Source organism: Pan paniscus, chromosome 3 (assembly GCF_029289425.2).
Source record: "Pan paniscus chromosome 3, NHGRI_mPanPan1-v2.0_pri, whole genome shotgun sequence".
NCBI lineage: Eukaryota > Metazoa > Chordata > Mammalia > Primates > Hominidae > Pan > Pan paniscus.
In genome coordinates, this window is record NC_073252.2 from 53,923,765 (window position 1) to 53,942,396 (window position 18,632).

Genomic DNA, 18,632 nt, shown 5'->3' on the forward strand with positions numbered 1-18,632 from the left:
TCTCAAATTTATTCTCCTAATTCCACTGCCAGATATAATCCAAGTCATTATCATCTCCTACCTGTGCAACTACAACAGACTCCTAAAAGCTCTATCTTCCTCAGGCATTCTGGCTCCTTCCAATCCATTCTCCACGGCAGCCAGAGGGATCTTCTAAAAACAAAATTCTAGTCATACTAGTCCTCTGCCTAAAACCCCTTAAAGGTTTCCCATTACCCTCAAGAAATAGTCTGAAATCCTTACCATAATTTACAAGGCAATATAATATAATGGTAATTCTTACAAATTGGGACTCTGGAGTGGAGAAACATGAGTCCAAAACTAGACTCCAGAACCTACCTGCAAGGTGACTTTGGGCAAGCTGCTTAACAACTCCAAACCTCAATTCTCTCATCTCACCTGCAAAATACAGTTACAGAATCTTCTCTATTTATTTATTCTGAGGATTAAATTATATTACAAGTACAATAGAGGGGGGCCACTCTTCCCCTCTTTTTCAGTGCTCCCCTTAGAGCAGTGGTTAGGAGTATTTACTCTGGAAACAGCCTGACCCTTTGGTACCTGTTTCCTCTTTTATAAATTGGAGATAGCAGCAACCCACCTCATAAGATAGCTGATTAAATTATGTAAAATGTCTAGAAGAGTGCCTGGCACATAGCAAACGCAACGTGTTTGCTACAATTCCATTCTCTTTCATTTCTTCCAACGTGCATCCTCTTTACTGCTTCTGCTCCGTCTACTCATCCTTCAGCACTGGGTTCAAATACCACCTCCTCGTGGGTGTTGGGGGGGTTCTCAACCCCGGCCCTGCTGCCCGACCTCCCAGGCCTGCTAGTTGATGAGGCAGCAACTTCAACCCTACCACATACAAATTCTAGCTGTCTACCGCGTATCCCTACAGTAACAACTTCAGCCTCTGCACACCTTTCCCAAAGAGCCTCCCTACGGCAGTTTTTAAAGGACTCTCAGGCGGCACACCCTCGCGAGCGTCCCAGCATTTTACCTTAACAGTGACACCCCACAGCTTGTGAAGCCCACCGGAAGTGAGCTGGCTGGGGGCGTTCCCTCACAACCACCCACCTCCTACGCCCTTGGCGCCTTCCGGCCTCTTAGGCTAGGTCAGAAAGGAGGCGGAACTCGGTGATCTGGCTGGCGGTTTCCCGGCCGGACTGAGAAGGGGAGCGCGCTGCGCGTCGCAGGAGTAACCTACTTGGTCTCCTGCTTTCGCGACATGGCCTTCAATTTTGGGGCTCCCTCTGGCACCTCCGGTACCGCTGCAGCCACCGCGGCCCCCGCGGGTGAGTGATCCCCCTAGACCTTCACCCGGGAAGAAGGGGAAGGGTCTGGTCCGCCCCCTCTGTCCGAGACTCTCCGACCTGGGGATCCTGGAATCTCCCGCCGACGCGGAGACTTTAGAGGCATTGGAAAAGGGCGGGCGGCGGCAGAGTGGGCCGAGGCGGCACCCGAGGAGGCCACGGGGGTACTCGGGGTCCCACTAGAAGCTCGCTTGCCGCGCGTGAGTTTCCACAGGGCCCTGGCTTGAGCGGTTCGCTTCCCGCTGCCGGGGAGTCCTACTCAGAGAAATTGGAGGTTGCTTCCCTCTCCCCTTGCCCGAGAACCTCCCTCCCCTCTGCACCTCAGCCTCCTGGATGGGCGGGAACGCTTGCGTGGTTCCCGCTGCCGGACTCGGCGAGGATAGGGCTGGGGATCCACCGGCACTGCCCATTGACTCCCTTAGTTCCACCCCCGGCCCCCTGTGGTCCTCGCTGTGGGGTTTATCCGTCATGCTTCTTCCATCTGCCCCACCCCACCCCCACTCTGCTTTCTTAAACTGTTTGGAGCAAAACCAGGTTTGTTCACTTCTGTGAAACCTCCTGCTGATTCTTCTAATCCTTATCTTGCTTTCTTTTCTTTTTCCCTCTCCCCCTTTTTAAAATTTTGTTTCTTTGCCTACACGCCTATCAGGATTTGGTGGGCTTGAGACTGCCAACTCCACCGCCAGTGGGTTTAATTTTGGGGGTTTCGGATTAACTGCTAATCCTGCAGTGAACTTTAATATTGGGAATTTCGGTGTTTCTACTACCTCGGCGACTCCGTTCAATTTTGGTAACAGTCTGGCAAGTGCAGGTAGATACTGCGGGTTGTATGTGTAACCAGTGTTGGGAGCTGGAGTCCAAGAATATTGTGGTTCCTGGAGTTTGGGAAAGAACAGTTACTTGTCTAATAGGGAAAGGAAATTTATTTCCTTATCTCGAATCAAAAACATCTGTATCAAGTTTTTACTGCCTTAAAAGATGTGGTTTAAGAAAGTTTTGCAAGTTACAATGTTCCTTTATTAAATGTGCACTTATCTTCCAAATGATAAGCATTTGGATTATAATTTTGAATAGAATATATCTTTAAAATTATTAGGTAAGACTTCCAAAGTATAAACTCACCACCAGTCAAGCCCATCCTGGGATTCTTGGACTCCTGCAGTCATTTTTCATTTTTTCTGCATCTTTCATTGAGATTTCATTTTATTGTCCTTGTGTTTCCAAAGAGAAACAAGTCTTATACGAACAGCAGTAACCTGTTTTGTTTTTTAACTTGTGTTATAATGATAATAATGTATTTCTTTGGTCAACTCAGCAGATTAGGATACTATAAGATGTGTAATTTCTATAAGATTTGTAATTATAGAAAGAATCCCCAGTTCTTTGCTGGAATTTTGGGAAATGCTCAAAGAGAGCAGTTTAGTTTTATGTCATATAGCATCGAATTCTAAAAGGTAAGCTAGACGTCTTTGCATTCAAAAAGATAATTATGAAGATTTTCATATGCACGTGGGTTGTTTGCAGCTCATTAGAAATTTTGCAAAACAATAATGATATATACATTTAAAATAGGTTTATGTGTACTTTACATAGTGACACTGTAGAAAAAAACTTGTTCTTCAGCTGCTCGTATATGAATTTATCGTCCATAGTCTCTTACGTTATGCCTCTTGTGCCCATGCCAATTATATGCATTTGATAAACATTATTTACTCCCTAAAAGTTAATTGGGAAGTTTGTTATTTTGTTCATTCACTGGTTACTGCAATGTGATTATCACCCTAGCATCTGAGTTGAAAACAGTTCGAAGAATATTTGAAAACTTCAAAGACAAGATGATGCATTTTAATTAAGATGTATTCGAAGTAATCACATATCACTGTCCTTTGATGTGTTTACTTTTCCTTGTTTGCTTAAAATTGGCACTGGGTAAAACAGAAATCTTACTTTGAAATTTGTGTTTCCGAATAAAGCCACCCAGCTCATAATTCAACAACAATAAATAAACTTGTTGGTATTTGCTTGATTTCATGTTCATTTGGAGTTATCACTGTTAAGTTTTGAGTTATGATAATGTAACATGTTTTAACTACTTTTATATGTGTTAACCTTCAGCAAAAGGCTGATAGACTTTCTTGTTTACTTTTTATTTTGTATACTTGCAGATCTGCTGTTACTAAAACATTTTTGATGTTGTGGAGCATGATGAGAAACTGACTAGTGTTTCTATTGTGTAGCCAATTCAGATTATATCATAGTTATTCTATGGAAGTGAAGAATAATGAAAATAAATTACAACAGTGCTTAGTACTTTAGGTGACTTTTATGAAAATGTTTATAGTTTGCAGTACTGCAGTAGAACCTACAAGTAAATAGAATATTTCGTTGTGCCTGCATGCAACATGCAGCTTACTCTTGAGTAGTTTTCCAAATCAGAATGAGGTGATTAATATAAAATGGTTGCATGTTTTTCTTCTTGTATTTTCTATATTGCAATATTGATGAATCTGTGTTGTATACCAGAAATAAATGAGATTAAAGGAAGATTCCAAAAAATCTGCAATATAATTCGACACTAATGGTTCAAACATTTGTCTTGAAAGGCTTTTTGATACCACATTGGTAATCAGCTGAAGACTGACAATAAGTTACAAAAATAACAAAACAATTTTAGATTGGCTAGCATTCCATTTATCTGTCAAATCTCTTCCTTCAAGAAACACATTCTTGTTGTTTGGAGGTAAGTATATTGGTATGCTTCCTTTGAAAAGTTACTTAGTCTTGACAGAGACTAAGTAGAAATATAAGTTAATTTAGACATAAATTAATTCACCAAAACCAAGGTTGCTAACTGGCAACAAGTCTGCCAATGTGATATGTTTGGCATGCTGTTTTCAAAACATTTGAATTCCTTGCAAAAAAAAGTAGTTGAATTAGGGTTTAAAAACCAATAAATTTTTTTTTTTTTTTTTTGAGACGGAGTCTCACCCTGTCGTCCAGGCTGGAGTACAGTGGCAAGATCTTGGCTCACTGCAAGCTCCACCTCCCGGGTCCACGCCATTCTCCTGCCTCAGCCTCCTGAGTAGCTGGGACTACAGGCGCCCGCCACCACGCCCGGCTAATTTTTTGTATTTTTAGTAGAGACGGGGTTTCACCGTGTTAGCCAGGATGGTCTCAATCTCCTGACCTTGTGATCCACCCCCCTCGGCCTCCCAAAGTGCTGGGATTACAGGCATGAGCCACTGCGCCCAGCCAAAAACCAATAAATTTTACATAGAAAATCCAGATTTCCTGTTTCTCTTGGGGTAAAAAATGGGAATATGTGACACTGCTAAACTACCTTTCTTGTATCTGCTGGAATTTAGGAACTGCTGATCTAAAAAACTATTCATTTTAAACAGTTCCACCTATCAGTAAACACATAGTCTACTTTACTCTTTACTGTTATCAGTCTAAATCTTCTAGGCATATGAATATGCAACACCTCCTCTAAAAGTACATACATAGTCATTTTAGAATTATGGCAGTAGGCTTAATGTGTTTTCTCAGCTGTAACTGTTAACCACCCCTTTAATTGAAGGGTATATATTACATTGTGATATTTCTATTTTAAATGCTTAGTTCATTTCTTGTAACATTTTGACTTCTTGATTGGTAGTATAGTTTTTTAAAAAATTGATCTTGAAAGTAGAGAAAGGAAAAATTAGATCAATATATTTTGATTTTATATGTAGCAATTATAAAATAATTTTAAAAAGAAGTTGCCTTTATATATACAAAAGGTTCTTCCTTTCTATTTTTGTTCTTTTTTAATTAGGTGGGTTTGGAGGATTTGGGACAACATCTACAACTGCAGGTTCTGCGTTCAGCTTTTCTGCCCCAACTAACACAGGCACTACTGGTAAGAGGCCATCTTAAGTCATTCGTAGAAGTAAATGAAGTAGAGGTCAGATTTTTTTTTTTTAAACTTACGAAGTTCCAATTTTTCATTCAAAGGACTCTTTGGTGGTACTCAGAACAAAGGTTTTGGATTTGGTACTGGTTTTGGCACAACAACGGGAACTAGTACTGGTTTAGGTACTGGTTTGGGAACTGGACTGGGATTTGGAGGATTTAATACACAACAGCAGCAGCAGCAAACTAGTAAGTATGAGGTTTTCAGCTTCAAATACAAAACCGTAATGATACTAGCTGACATTATTGAGTGCATTCAGAATACTTTAGTGGACTTTTTATAAGAATTATTAATATATTCCAAAGGATTAGGAATGTTACTTTTCATGTTTAAATATGATAGCAACTGGGGAGAACACTGATTGGCACAGTTAGGATTATAAGGTCCCTGTGTTTAGGATCATTCCATTTAAATTTTTGTTGTTAAAAATAACAAATAGAGAAACTGCACGAAAGTACAGCTTAATGAATTATATATAAGTTTACAAAGGTTAACACCCTTGTAATCACTGCCCATGTCAGGAGATGGTTCCTGGCCAGCCAGTTCAGAAGCCTACCACATTTCCCTACCAATTGCTTCCCCATCAGAGGACCTGCAGTCTTGGCTTTTATGGTGATCATTTTCTTACTTTATATTTTGTCATTCAAGTATGTAAACAGTATTTGGTTTTGCCTGTCTTAAATCTCCATAGGCTCCACTTTTATCTCTCTTTTTTATTTATTTTTTATTTTTTGAGACGGAGTCTTGCTCTGTCGCCCAGGCTGGAGTGCAGTGGCACGACCTCGGCTCACTGCAACCTCCGCCTCCCAGGTTCAAGCGATACTTCTGCCTCAGCCTCCTGAGTAGCTGGGACTACAGGCGCACACCACCACACCCAGCTAATTTTTGTATTTTTAGTAGAGACGGAGTTTTACCATATTGGCCAGGCTGGTCTGGAACTCCTGACCTCGTGATCTGCCTGCCTCGGCCTCCCAAAGTGCTGGGATTACAGGCGTGCGCCACCGCGCCTGGCCTCTCTTTTTTATTTTTTAATTTGTTGAAGAAAACAGATCATTTATCCTATAGAGTTTTTTAGTCAAGACTTTTCTGATTGCACGCCTATGGTATAGTTTAACACATTCCTTTGTTCTCTGTATTTCTTGATGATTGGGTTAGATCTGGGGCGTACATATATATATTTTGTTGTTTTGTTGTTGTTTGTTTGCAAGACTATTTTATAGGCCTATTTTTTATCAGAAGACATATAATATCTTTTTTTTTTTTGAGTGATCAGCCATTGAGCCATTGGTGATCATTACCTAGATCCATTAATTCATTAGGGGTTACAAATAGTGCCATTCCACCTGGATTCATTTATTTGTTGAAATACTTCTGTGAGGAGAAACTTGACTTCATCTGTTTGGTTGATTCTTTCTCTTTATTACTGGTTTTCAGAATAAAGAGTTGGTTATCTAGCATTCTCCAAAGATGACCAATTTTTTTTTAATGTCAGAAACTGCAGCCTTTAAACTAGTTACTATTTTTTAATCCATTGCAGTTACCATTCTTATTGATGCTTAAATTGTTACATCTTTGGCCAGTGCAAGCCTTTTCAAGTTGGCTCCCAAGTCCCTTTGAGACAGTCTGGTTATTAGTCTTTGATGGCTTCCTTACTAACCATCCTTACTAGGTGGTATGGCAGTAGGTTCCAGGGGTTGTTCTGTATGGATTAACTTATTCTCACAAGAACCCTGTGAAATAATACTTTTGTTATCCCCATTTTATGGGTGAAGAGAGGAACCTGAGAGATTGTGACTTACCTGTATACCTCTCTAGAAGAAGTACAGGGATGTAAATTCAACTACTCATTCTAGTGCTCTTTTCACTTTTCCAATCTGATGCCTCTTAAAATTACTTCTGTTTCATTTTTTTAAGTAACTTGATTGACTAGCTAAAATTCATCCTACTCAGTCATTGAAGATTAGTTATTAACTTATTAAACATGAATTTCAAGGATTGCCTAACAGTAGGATGAAGATAATAGAATAGTATTCTCAGAATTATTCTTTCAAGTATTCCAGTCATTCGTCTTTTCTACAATCCTGCAAAAATACAAAATTTGATGAAATATTTAAGTAGTTAAGGAAAGAACAGCAAAAGTGAAGTGTTTCCTTTGTTTCTTGAAATAAAGTCTCTCCAACTATGAGTAACTGTAGTTACATTTGGTTTTTTTAGGAAAATGGGAATTTGAATCTGGTGCTATTTTAAAATTGAAAGGGGCTCATTTTGTTATGTAATATCCATTTATTGTATATATCGTATGTCAGGCATTGGGTGTACAAGGTTGAAGACCACAATCCTTGCTTATAGTCAAGGAGATTCTAGGGTATCCACACAGAGGAAATAACATGGCATGGTTTATGGCAGAGTATAATGCCTTTGGGACCAGTATAACTAGATCAGTGCAGTTTTTTTTAATGCATAAATGACCTCAGGGTCAGTGATGAGAGTTGGAGAGATAGATATGAATTGGATTATTAGCGTGCCTTATATGTTTTACTAAGGAGCTGTCCTTTAAGCAATTCTAAACTGTTGTAGGATTAAGCTAGACAGGAAAATAATCAGATTTTTAGAAGTATCTCTTAGAGAAATACAAAGATAGATTATAGGTGGGTTGGAATGGAGGCAGAGATGTGGTGAAGCTGTTGCCAAAATCTGAGCAAGATATAGTGAAGACCTGAATTAAGGCAGTGACAGTTAAGAATGGAGAGAAAAAACAGGATGTGAATTTGAGAGAGATTTAACTTGTAGAATCAATAAAAGCGAATGACTGGATAAAGGTATCTTGGGCTTCTGGGTGGCGTAACTGAAGGATCCCTTGTTCTTCACTAAGATCCAGAATACTAAAGCAAGAGCAGATGTTTGTGGGTAGATAATGAGTTTGAGGTGTCCCTTGGGTAGTTGTATATATTTATGAAAGCCATCAGAACATAAGTAGTATTTAAAGTGGTAGATATGGATGATGTAATTTAGGAGACCTGATTCCAGAGTAAGAGGAGAGTACTAGAACAAAACTCTTAGAAACATTAACACTTAAATGCTGCCATCTCCTACCCCCAAGCCAAGTAGGATTTTGACCATAAATTAGCGAGCAGCATTGTTAGGACCACTGCTTGTCCTATCTCAGTATAGAGATGCCCGTCCATGTATTCCTCATACTTATTAGCTCCCTTTTACTAATCACAGCTATTCCTATCTCAATTGGCAATACCTGTGAATCAAGGGGAAAAGTCACATTTGACTTTCTGACAACCGCCAGAAGTCCTTTCCAAGCCAAAGCATGGATTATCGAGGATCCTTCAGAAGACTGTTGGATCTTTCGACAACTGATACTTTCTGCTCTGTTAGCTCTTTCTGTCTTCACTACTCTAACTAGCTTAGATTCCATGGCCTTCCATTTCTATATCTCTTGCCAATATGCTAAACTTCCTTGTTTTTGTGTCACATTTGCCTGAAAAAACCCCAAGCCTTTGTAAGCCCAACTGTCTGTGTAGATATTGCTTGAGAAAGATCACACATTATGGAAGAGGGGATAATACCTCTCTAAATTCTTGATCACCAACCTCAGGTCTCAATGTTGCCTGGTAATCCTGTGAAATTTCTACTTTCAACTTATTCTCCCGCTTTCTATAGCAGTAATTTTAAACCTTTATTCTCTTCGAATCTCAAATTTATCTGTTCTTACTTTTAGCAGATGGCCTTGACTGCTACTTCAAAGACAAAAAAGGGCTGAGCGCAGTGGCTCACATCTGTAATCCCAGCACTTTGGGAGGCTGAGGTGGGCGGATCACCTGAGGTCAGAGACCAGCCTGGCCAACATGGTGAAACCCATCTCCACTAAAAATACAAAAATTAGACGGGCATGGTAGTGCACACCTGTAGTCCCAGTTACTCGGGAGGCTGAGACATGAGAATTGCTTGAACCCCATAGGCAGAGGTTGCAGTGAGCTGAGATCGCACCACTGGACTCCAGCCTGGGTGACAGAGCAAGACTCTGTCTCAGAAAAAAAAAAAAACCAAAGAGAAAATAAAATCCCTTATTGCAATTCCTTCAACTTCCCTCCACCAAATCTATTTTTTTTCTCCCTCTATCCACCTTTTCCTCTTTTTACCTGACTCAGGATCTTATAACCTCCTGCCTTTTCAGGGCGCATGTGCTGTTGATTATTCTAGCTGTACTCCGTTCCGCAGTCTTCACCTTCTCATCCACATTTAAGTAACTCAAAGTTTATTTTTTCTTGAAACAGTAATAACAACAACAACAAAACTACTTTAATCCCACATTTCACTTCAGCTACCACTCTCCTCCCCTTTACAAACTATTTGCCAATCTGGTTTCTGTTTTCTTTATTTTATCAAATAAGTTAAGGTCATTAATCATCTCAGTAAATCCAGTGAACACTTACTGTTCTTTATGAAAAATGCTAACAAAGAAAAAAAGAAGTGATGTGAACCCTACCAGCTGGAGTCATCAAAAGTCAGAACTTGTTATTGTCCATCTCCTTTTTCCTTTTTTTAAATCACTGATGTATTTGAGAGCAAATCCCAAGCATGTCATTTCATGCTTACTTTACTATACTTCTCTCTTTAAAAATGTGTACCTCATTCCAACCCACAATAATTCCTTGGTACTATGTAATACCGCATCTATAACCAGAGTTCCCTATTTGTCTCAAAAGCGTTTTCTTATTTGGTTTGTTTGAATCATGATCCAAACAAGGACCACACATTCATTTTCTTGTCATGTCCCTTAAGTTCTTTTTAGTGTAGAGAATTCCCCATTCTGTTTTTTCCCTCATGAATTTTCCAGTTGTCTTGTTAAATGCCCCCCATTCTGTATTTTTCTTCTGCTTCCTTGTAATATTATTTAACTTTATCTCTCATAATTGTGGTAAATAAAGTTTGCTTTAGGGACTTGACGTTTGCTTTTTTGGTAAGAACATTTTGCAAGTGGTGCTGTGTGCTTCATATCACATCACATTGAGAGGCTATCTCACTTTTGGTGATGCTAAGATTGATCAGTAGGTTCAGATGGTGACAGCGTATCTTTATCTTACTACTTTAACCTAATGGTTTCATTCCTTGATGATCATTGCCTCAATCAGTTATCTTATTAGGAGTTGCAAAATGGTGATTTTCTAATTTCCTCCCTATCACACTGAAATTTCTTCTGTAAAAGGAACTTTTTCTTCATCCTCCAAGACTGCTTGATCACCCTGATGTACAGTTTGTATAGTAAAGGCAAGATAATTTTTTTTCTTTTCAATGGACAATTTTTGTAAAAAGGAGTTGGTGGTCTCATTATTTCTAATGGTATCCAAGGAGTTAGGATTTAAAAAAAATTTGATCTTTACTTTATAAAATTACCATTTTGAATGCATGGGCTTTAATAAATATGTTTCAGTTGTTGCATTTGGCCAGTGGGAGACCTTAGCTTCTGTGACACTCCAGTCTAGTTTTTTCCTACCTCATTGTTAAGTCCTCCTTATTGCTTTTGTCCACTCATCTTCCTCTCTCTGTCTCTACAGAGATGTTACACATACTGTTGGCCTTTACCTCTACCCCATGGCTTAGCTGACTCCTTCCTTTAGGCCCTAACTGAAGTGCTAATGGAACTGTCTTCTCTTGACCCCTCTCTCAGGCTTGATCAGCTCCCTTATTTAGTACTCCCAGAACCTCTGTACTTCTCTGAAGGACTTATCACAGTTGTTAATATTTGTTTGATGTGTTTAGTTTGTTTAATGCACCTTGTCTACCTTGTTTACCACTGTGTCTTTAGTATTTGGCTCTGAGCACTTAGTAGGTACTCAGTAAGTATTTGTTGTATGAATTAATGGTGAATGAATGAATGAATGTGTTTATAAAAAACCAAGAGAGACTGTGTTGTCAGGAAATTTAAGGGAGAAGGGCTTTCAAGGAGGATGTGTATTCAACAGAAGGTGAAGATTTTCTTTGGGGGCCAAAGGAATAATCAACAGCATGGGAGGCTGACTGCATATGTCTCGATATAGAGATCACAGTTGATTCATCTCATTTAAAAGTTGAGGAAGATAAAGCCCAGGAATTTCTTGCTCAAGGATAGAAAGCGACCTTATAATAAACCAGGATTCAAGTGTTCTGAAGTCTAGTCCAGTTCTTGCCAATGTTTATATATACTAATTTGGGAATTAATACTTTTCTGGAGAGTAAAAGAGCCTCTCTCTAGCTCTGTAGAAGCTCCGTGGACCTTGTGGTACTTTCAATGTTTAGAGCGGAAAGAGAACTTAAACAATATCTAATACAGTGTTTTAAAACTCAGGTCATTTTGGTATTCACATTTTCTCCTTATCTACATACCATTTGTATTACTATTTAAGAATTTTCTTTAAATCAGTTTACTTTGAAACACGAAATACAGTTATTTTAAAGTAAAATTTATTGCTGCTATAAGTGGAAAATTAGTATCATTTGCTCTAAGGAAAAGGTAATTGAAATTAAGTACAAAGAAAATATAGTGTAAATAAATTCTAGGTAGATAACTTTGCCTTAAGCTCTGAGCCTTAGACTTGCTCCTCCCTTTGTTTAAGATGACATACTTATCTCACACTTTGGGGCATATTTATCTGCCCTAAGAACTTGGCCCTTCTTTCCATTAGAGAAATTGGTATCCCAGAGAGGTTAAGTGATTTGCCCAAAGTTACACAGCCATCTAAAGTTTTAGCCTAGAATACTGATGGTTAATCCATTTGTTATTACTATATATATTTTTTAATAACGAGAGAAAGGAAAATGTTTAGTAAGCTGGTATTTGATATAACAATGATTTTTAGACTTTGTATCCCCCAATTTGTATTTATTATATAAATATAACAGCAATAAAGGTTATTTTAAAAAGTCCTACATCTTTACAAACTTTTTTTTATCCACATGCATCCCTTCCTCCCTCCCTCCATTCTTTCATGTGTAGGTTTAATATTGTGGACCCAATCTGTGTTCTGGTAATGGAATTAATTTGGATAACATCATTAGGGCTGGGCACAGTTGCTCATGCCTATAATCCCAGCACTTTGGGAAGCTGAGGCAGGAGAGTCGCTTGGGCTCAGAAGTTTTGAGACCAGCATGGGAAACATAGTAAGACCCTGTCTCTACAAAAAATAATTTAAAAAAATTAACCAGGTGCACATTGGTGCACTCCTGTAGTCCCAGCGACTCAGGATGATGAAGCAGGAGGATTGCTTGAGCCCAGAAGGTTGAGGCTGCAGTGAGCCATGATCTTGCCACTGCACTCCAGTCTAGGCAACAAAGTAAGACCCTGTCTCAAAAAAATATTATTAGAAAAACAAATTTAACGTTATAAGGTTTGGCCTAGTGTGTTAGTTTCCTATTGCTGCCATACCAAATTACCACAAACTTAGTGGCTTAAGACAATAAAATTTTATTATTTTATAGTTTCTGTAGATTAGAAGTCCAGAAGTGGGTTTCACTGTGCTAAAATGAAGGTCCTGGCAGTACTATGTTATTTCTAGAGGCACTAAGGGAGAATCCATTCTCTTGCATTTTCCAGTTTTTAGAGTCTTCCTGCATTTCTTGGCTCGCGGCTCTTCCATCTTGCCATATGCCAACAGCATAGCATCTTCAGATCTGTTTGACTCTGAGCTCACTCTTCCACTTTTGAGGATCTTATGATTACGTTGAGTCCCTCCTGATAATCCAGGATAACCCTCTATCTCAACATGCTTAATTTAATCACATCTACAAAGGCCCTTTTGCTATGTAAGATAACATATTTATAGGTTCTGTAGATTAGGATATGGGCATCTTGGAGGGGGCCATTATTTTGCCTACCACGCCTAGGATCTGGATTAAGTTTTGTTTTGTTTTGTTTTTAAATACTAATTTTGGGTACATTTTTAGCATTAGGTGGTCTCTTCAGTCAGCCTACACAAGCTCCTACCCAGTCCAACCAGCTGATAAATACTGCGAGTGCTCTTTCTGCTCCAACGCTGTTGGGAGATGAGAGAGATGCTATTTTGGCAAAATGGAATCAACTGCAGGCCTTTTGGGGAACAGGAAAAGGGTATTTCAACAATAATATTCCGCCAGTGGAATTCACACAAGAAAATCCCTTTTGCCGATTTAAGGTATTATTAATACTATTTTTATCTTCAGTTGAAGATTTTGTATAACAGAAAATATATTTAGATTAATATCAAGATAACAATTGCTTGGATCTTTACTCCTTGAACATGGTATGATTATACTTTTATTTTGAAAATATAGAAATTATAAAATTGAAGTGATTTCATACATATGTGTGGTTGAAGGTGACCAGAATATGAATGAAGGAAGATGTGACTGGAATGTGATTTATAACTGAAGAAAAAAAATGTAAACAGGAGAATGGTTTGCCTGGCACCTGTAAAGGGGAGACACCAAACTACAATTTAGTGGTATTCATTTAACATTGGCCAGGAGAGTATACCCTAACCAGCAGACAGGAATTCCCCTTGGCATGTATAACCCCAAAGCTATTAAAACAATATTGCCCATTTTCTGTGTTCTTATTCCCTGCCTACCAAAGAACCTTCTCATTTGTCTCTTCAGAAAATCTCTTTATCAGCCAGTGAGAGTATTTAGGTCCATTTGGTAATGCATTTTCCATAACAAATTATGTATTGCAATCCAGTTTATACCTCAGCCTCTTAGGAGTTATATTGGCCTACGTTGGTCTCTTAAACCTAATCAATGTGTACATAACCCTGTGTTTGGAGCTGTAAGGCTGAGGATCAGATCCTTGAATAAAGTGGTCAGCCTGTCTTATTACAGAACATCTCTTTGTGTCATCACTAACAAAAAGTATATTGAGTGCATATAGTTGAAATTTTGATACATGTATTTAGTCGCTAAGAGGTATTCAATAATAGACATAAGTTGAATATAACAATAAAGTTGGTGTATAACATGGTAAAATGCATAATGTACACTTGAGTTAATTTAAATTCTTTTTTAAAAGTTGCAGATGAGTGGTGAAAAGGGATAAAAGGCTTCTATCTAAAAGAGCAATTATTTAGAAAAGTATAATTGGTCATATTAATATGTAAAAAAGCAACAACCCTGTTTCATAAAGTTTTGTATTATATAAACCAATAAAGTGATACAGACATTCTTTATAGTATTTGTAAGTTGACTGTCATTACTGTGATTTAAAAGTATTTATTTGTAAATTACTTCTTTATATATTTAAAACTTAGTTTAAGATTCCATGAATCAGATATACAGATACTCCTCAACTTATTATGGGTTACATCCCAATAAACCCATCATAATTGAAAATATTGTAATTCAGAAATGCATTTAATACACCTAACCTACCAAGCATCATAGCCTAGCCTAGCCTACTTTAAACATGCTCAGAACACTTACATTAGTGTACAATTGGGCAGAATAATCTAACATCAAGTCCATCTTATAATAATAATAATTTTATAATAAAAACTAAAAGATCAGAATTCCATGTATGGTTTACATGTATGTATATATGAATGCATATTGCTTTTACACCCTATAAAATGGAAAAATCATAAGTTGAGAACAATCTGTATAGTGAAATAAATTATAATTAGTTGGTGATTTTTGCAGTCACTTTTATAATGACTTGCAGATGGTTCAGAAACAACCAACAATAATGAATATCAAAATTTTTTAGGGGAGAAAGCTGTTTAGTTACTCTCTCAAAGAGGAAATGTTAATCTTACTCTATAGGTTAATGTTATTCCTGGGTAAAATAGTTTTTCTTTATAATTTTGTGACCTCCTAGGGCACAAAATGGTGGGAAGAATCATTATTCCCTTAATTACCAGACATTAAGTTGTTTTTCCCATTTTAGCAGATATTAAGCTATTAATATTAAACACCTGATTTAAGATCTGTACATATTTTTTATATTGTTTATTTTGTCATTCCACAGGCAGTAGGTTATAGTTGCATGCCCAGTAATAAAGATGAAGATGGTCTAGTGGTTTTAGTTTTCAACAAAAAAGAAACAGAGATTCGAAGCCAACAACAACAGTTGGTAGAATCATTGCATAAAGTTTTGGGAGGAAACCAGACCCTTACTGTAAATGTAGAGGGCACTAAAACATTGCCAGATGATCAGTAAGTATACATAAATATACTGTTTATTTCTGTATATTTATTTCTGGTCCTAAGGGAGTGATCAATAATGTTTTTGTTGCTAAAGCACAAATTAATTCTCAGAGCAGAATGCCTTTTCTCAGCTAGTGATTATTCAGTATTGATAAAAACATTTATTTAAAAGTTTTTTTAAAATTTTGGATTTTTTAACTTACTAGATGCTAATAATTTTCTAGATTTTCATTCAGGCCAGGAAGGGACCATTTGTCATAGATGCGTGCAAATTGAGGGCCATAAAGATGTTATTGGAAAATGTTATTAACTCATTACTGTTCATGTTCATTCATGAATAAATATTATTGCTTTACTTCCCTTGACCTAAGTATAATTCTCAGTGTTAGTGGCAAGACATTTATTTTAGGATATTTGGAGGAATGATTATTAATGAGATGCAATAATTGAATCAGATTTTACTTGTGGTTGTAATTGCAGAGAAGCAACCCATAAATTTCAACAGAATTTCCTATAGTAAATAACATTTACATAGGATTTTGCAACTAAGCAAACCCCTTTATAAATATTATCTTATTGGCCGGGCACGGTGGCTCACGCCTGTAATCCCAGCACTTTGGGAGGCCGAGACGGGCGGATCATGAGGTCAGGAGATCGAGGCCATCCTGGCTGACACGGTGAAACCCTGTCTCTACTAAAAATACAAAAAAAATCAGCCGGGCGTGGTGGCAGGTGCCTGTAGTCCCAGCTACGAGGGAGGCTGAGGCAGGAGAATGGCATGAACCCGGGAGGCGGAGCTTGCAGTGAGCCAAGATCGCGCCACTGAACTCCAGCCTGAGGGACAGAGAGAGACTCCGTCTCAAAAAAAAAACAAATACTATCTTATTTACCTGGTTCTTTTTAACTTTCATTTAGGTTGATTTGTAAATGAACATTACATGAAGTAAAACTTTCTTATTTTCCAAGATTTAAGAAGAAAACAGTTGGGCACAGCAGCTCATCATACCTGTAATCCCAGAACTTTGGGAGGTCAAGGTGGGAGGATTGTTTGAGACCAGGAGTTTGAGACTAGCCTAGGCAACATAGCGAGTGTCCGTCTCTCAAAAAAATTAAAAAAAAAATATATATATATATATCATATATATTTATGTATACACACACACACACGTAAGCTAAACGTAGCGGGTGTGCAACTGTACTCTCAGTTACTTGGAGGCTGAGGTGGGAGAATTGCTTAAGCCTGGGACATTGAGGCTGCAGTGATGATACCACTGCACTCCAGCCTGGGCAACAGAGCAAACCTTGCTCAAAAAAAAAAAAAAGGAAACATTTTAATTGCCTCCTAAAACAACCATTTCTGAATTCAACTTAAACCCTTCTGAAATCACATGCTATGATATGCTGAGGTTTGTCGCTATGAGTTTTGTGCTCCATATTTTATAAATTGGTTATTCTTCCTTCAGGACAGAAGTTGTTATTTATGTTGTTGAGCGTTCGCCAAATGGTACTTCAAGAAGAGTTCCAGCTACAACGCTATATGCCCATTTTGAACAAGCCAATATAAAAACACAATTGCAGCAACTTGGTGTAACCCTTTCTATGACTAGAACAGAACTTTCTCCTGCACAGATCAAACAGCTTTTACAGAATCCTCCTGCTGGTATGTTTCTAGAATCACAGAGTTCAAAAAAAAAGAAAGATTTAGAACTAAACACTCCCCGTATTTCAGAGGTGTTGGTTGGTTATTAATGCTAATAAAATTAGTATCATCTTATCACATATCTACTTATTTGGGAAATAGTTTTGAATATTTGTATTCATTTAGTTTTTTATTGTATAGCTAATATGTATATGTTAAAATAGAAATTTTGAGAAATAGTGAACTGAAGAAAAATAGTCCATAATCCATCTACCCAAAGGTAATTTACTAGTAAAATTTTGGCTTATTTTTTTCTAGCTTATCTCATTTTAACTGAATATTCAAGTAAAACCTGAATGTATTCTAACTGTAAAATATTCTGGATGGCATAACTAGATTGACTATGTGATAGATTACCTTTAGTTCCTTTCCCCGGAAGTAACTACTGTCAATTTATGGTACTGTGTTTAATCCTTTATCTGTGATTTGAAATGTAAGCATATTTACATGTAGATCTTTTAAAAAAGGATTCTCCATATACACCTTCAGCTTGCCTTTTTACAGTATTTCTTAGCACTTTTCATGTCAATACATGAAGATAAATCTTACTGTATTTAAACATTGCATAGTATTCCATGGATACACCTTTACTTAACACCTCTAAGTTGTTTTCTTTTTACTATTATAAACTGTACAGTAATTAACAATATCCTTGTAAACATGTCTTAGAACACATTGGTATATATTTCTTTAGAATAGATCTCTGGTAATGAAATTTTTGAGTCAATATTATGTATGTTAGATATTGCCAAATTGCCCTCCAGGGAAAGTTCTACCGTTTATATTCATAACAGGAATGTTATTTTTCTGGCCACTGATGGCAAAATAATTAATTTAAAAATTAATACTTATTTTTAATATGTTTATTAGCTACATTTATATTTTTTGTGAGTTACCTATTTGTGTCCTTTGCCCATTTTCTAGATTTTTTTGTCTTCCTTTTTGATGTATAGGAACTCTTTCTATATTCTGGAGGTTAATCTATTATCCTATAGGTTATAGATAGTTCCTTTCAATCTGTGCTTTTTTTGAACTTTATTTATTCTGCAAAAATTTGTATTTTTACCATGATCATATTTGACAGTCACTTTTCATTATAGCTTCTGGGTTTAGGGTCTTGTTTTAGGAAAGCCTTTGTCATACACATATTATAAAAATAGAAAATTGTTTTAGAAAAAATATTTTTTATTTGTGGTAGGTGTTGATCCTATTATCTGGGAACAGGCCAAGGTAGATAACCCTGATTCTGAAAAGTAAGTATGTCTTCATCTTGTTTCATTTAAGAACTAATATTTGCTGCTAGGAAAGCAAACATGGGAGCTATTAATTATAATTCTTACATATGAGGCAAGTTTATTTTCATTGTCCTGGCCTTTAAAAAATATTGATTATTGTCCAGCTAAAGCTTCAGCCAAAACAAAAAAAAAATAAGAAAAAAAAATTATGGTAAGGCAGCATAGCATAGTGAGAACTAACTAGGAGCGGAAAATTCTATTTG

The 18,632-nt window shown here is 37.3% G+C and overlaps 1 protein-coding gene across 4 annotated transcripts in view; it reads left to right on the top strand.

The window, feature by feature from the left end:
• The first annotated feature begins 384 nt into the window (after positions 1-384).
• The window catches only part of NUP54 (nucleoporin 54), a 34,636-nt gene continuing 16,388 nt past the window's right edge, over positions 385-18,632 (top strand). The window contains exons 1-8 of one of the 4 annotated variants that reach the window (XM_034958626.3): positions 1,124-1,298; positions 1,966-2,127; positions 5,134-5,217; positions 5,313-5,459; positions 13,204-13,430; positions 15,257-15,444; positions 16,899-17,095; positions 18,333-18,387. In XM_034958626.3, the coding sequence (XP_034814517.1) occupies positions 1,232-1,298; positions 1,966-2,127; positions 5,134-5,217; positions 5,313-5,459; positions 13,204-13,430; positions 15,257-15,444; positions 16,899-17,095; positions 18,333-18,387 (1,127 nt within the window). In that variant the 5' untranslated portion in view covers positions 1,124-1,231. Of the gene's footprint in view, positions 1,299-1,965; positions 2,128-5,133; positions 5,218-5,312; positions 5,460-13,203; positions 13,431-15,256; positions 15,445-16,898; positions 17,096-18,332; positions 18,388-18,632 lie in introns of all 4 variants that reach the window. The other 3 variants (XM_034958627.3, XM_003832292.5, XM_063603552.1) reach the window with 3 other exon arrangements.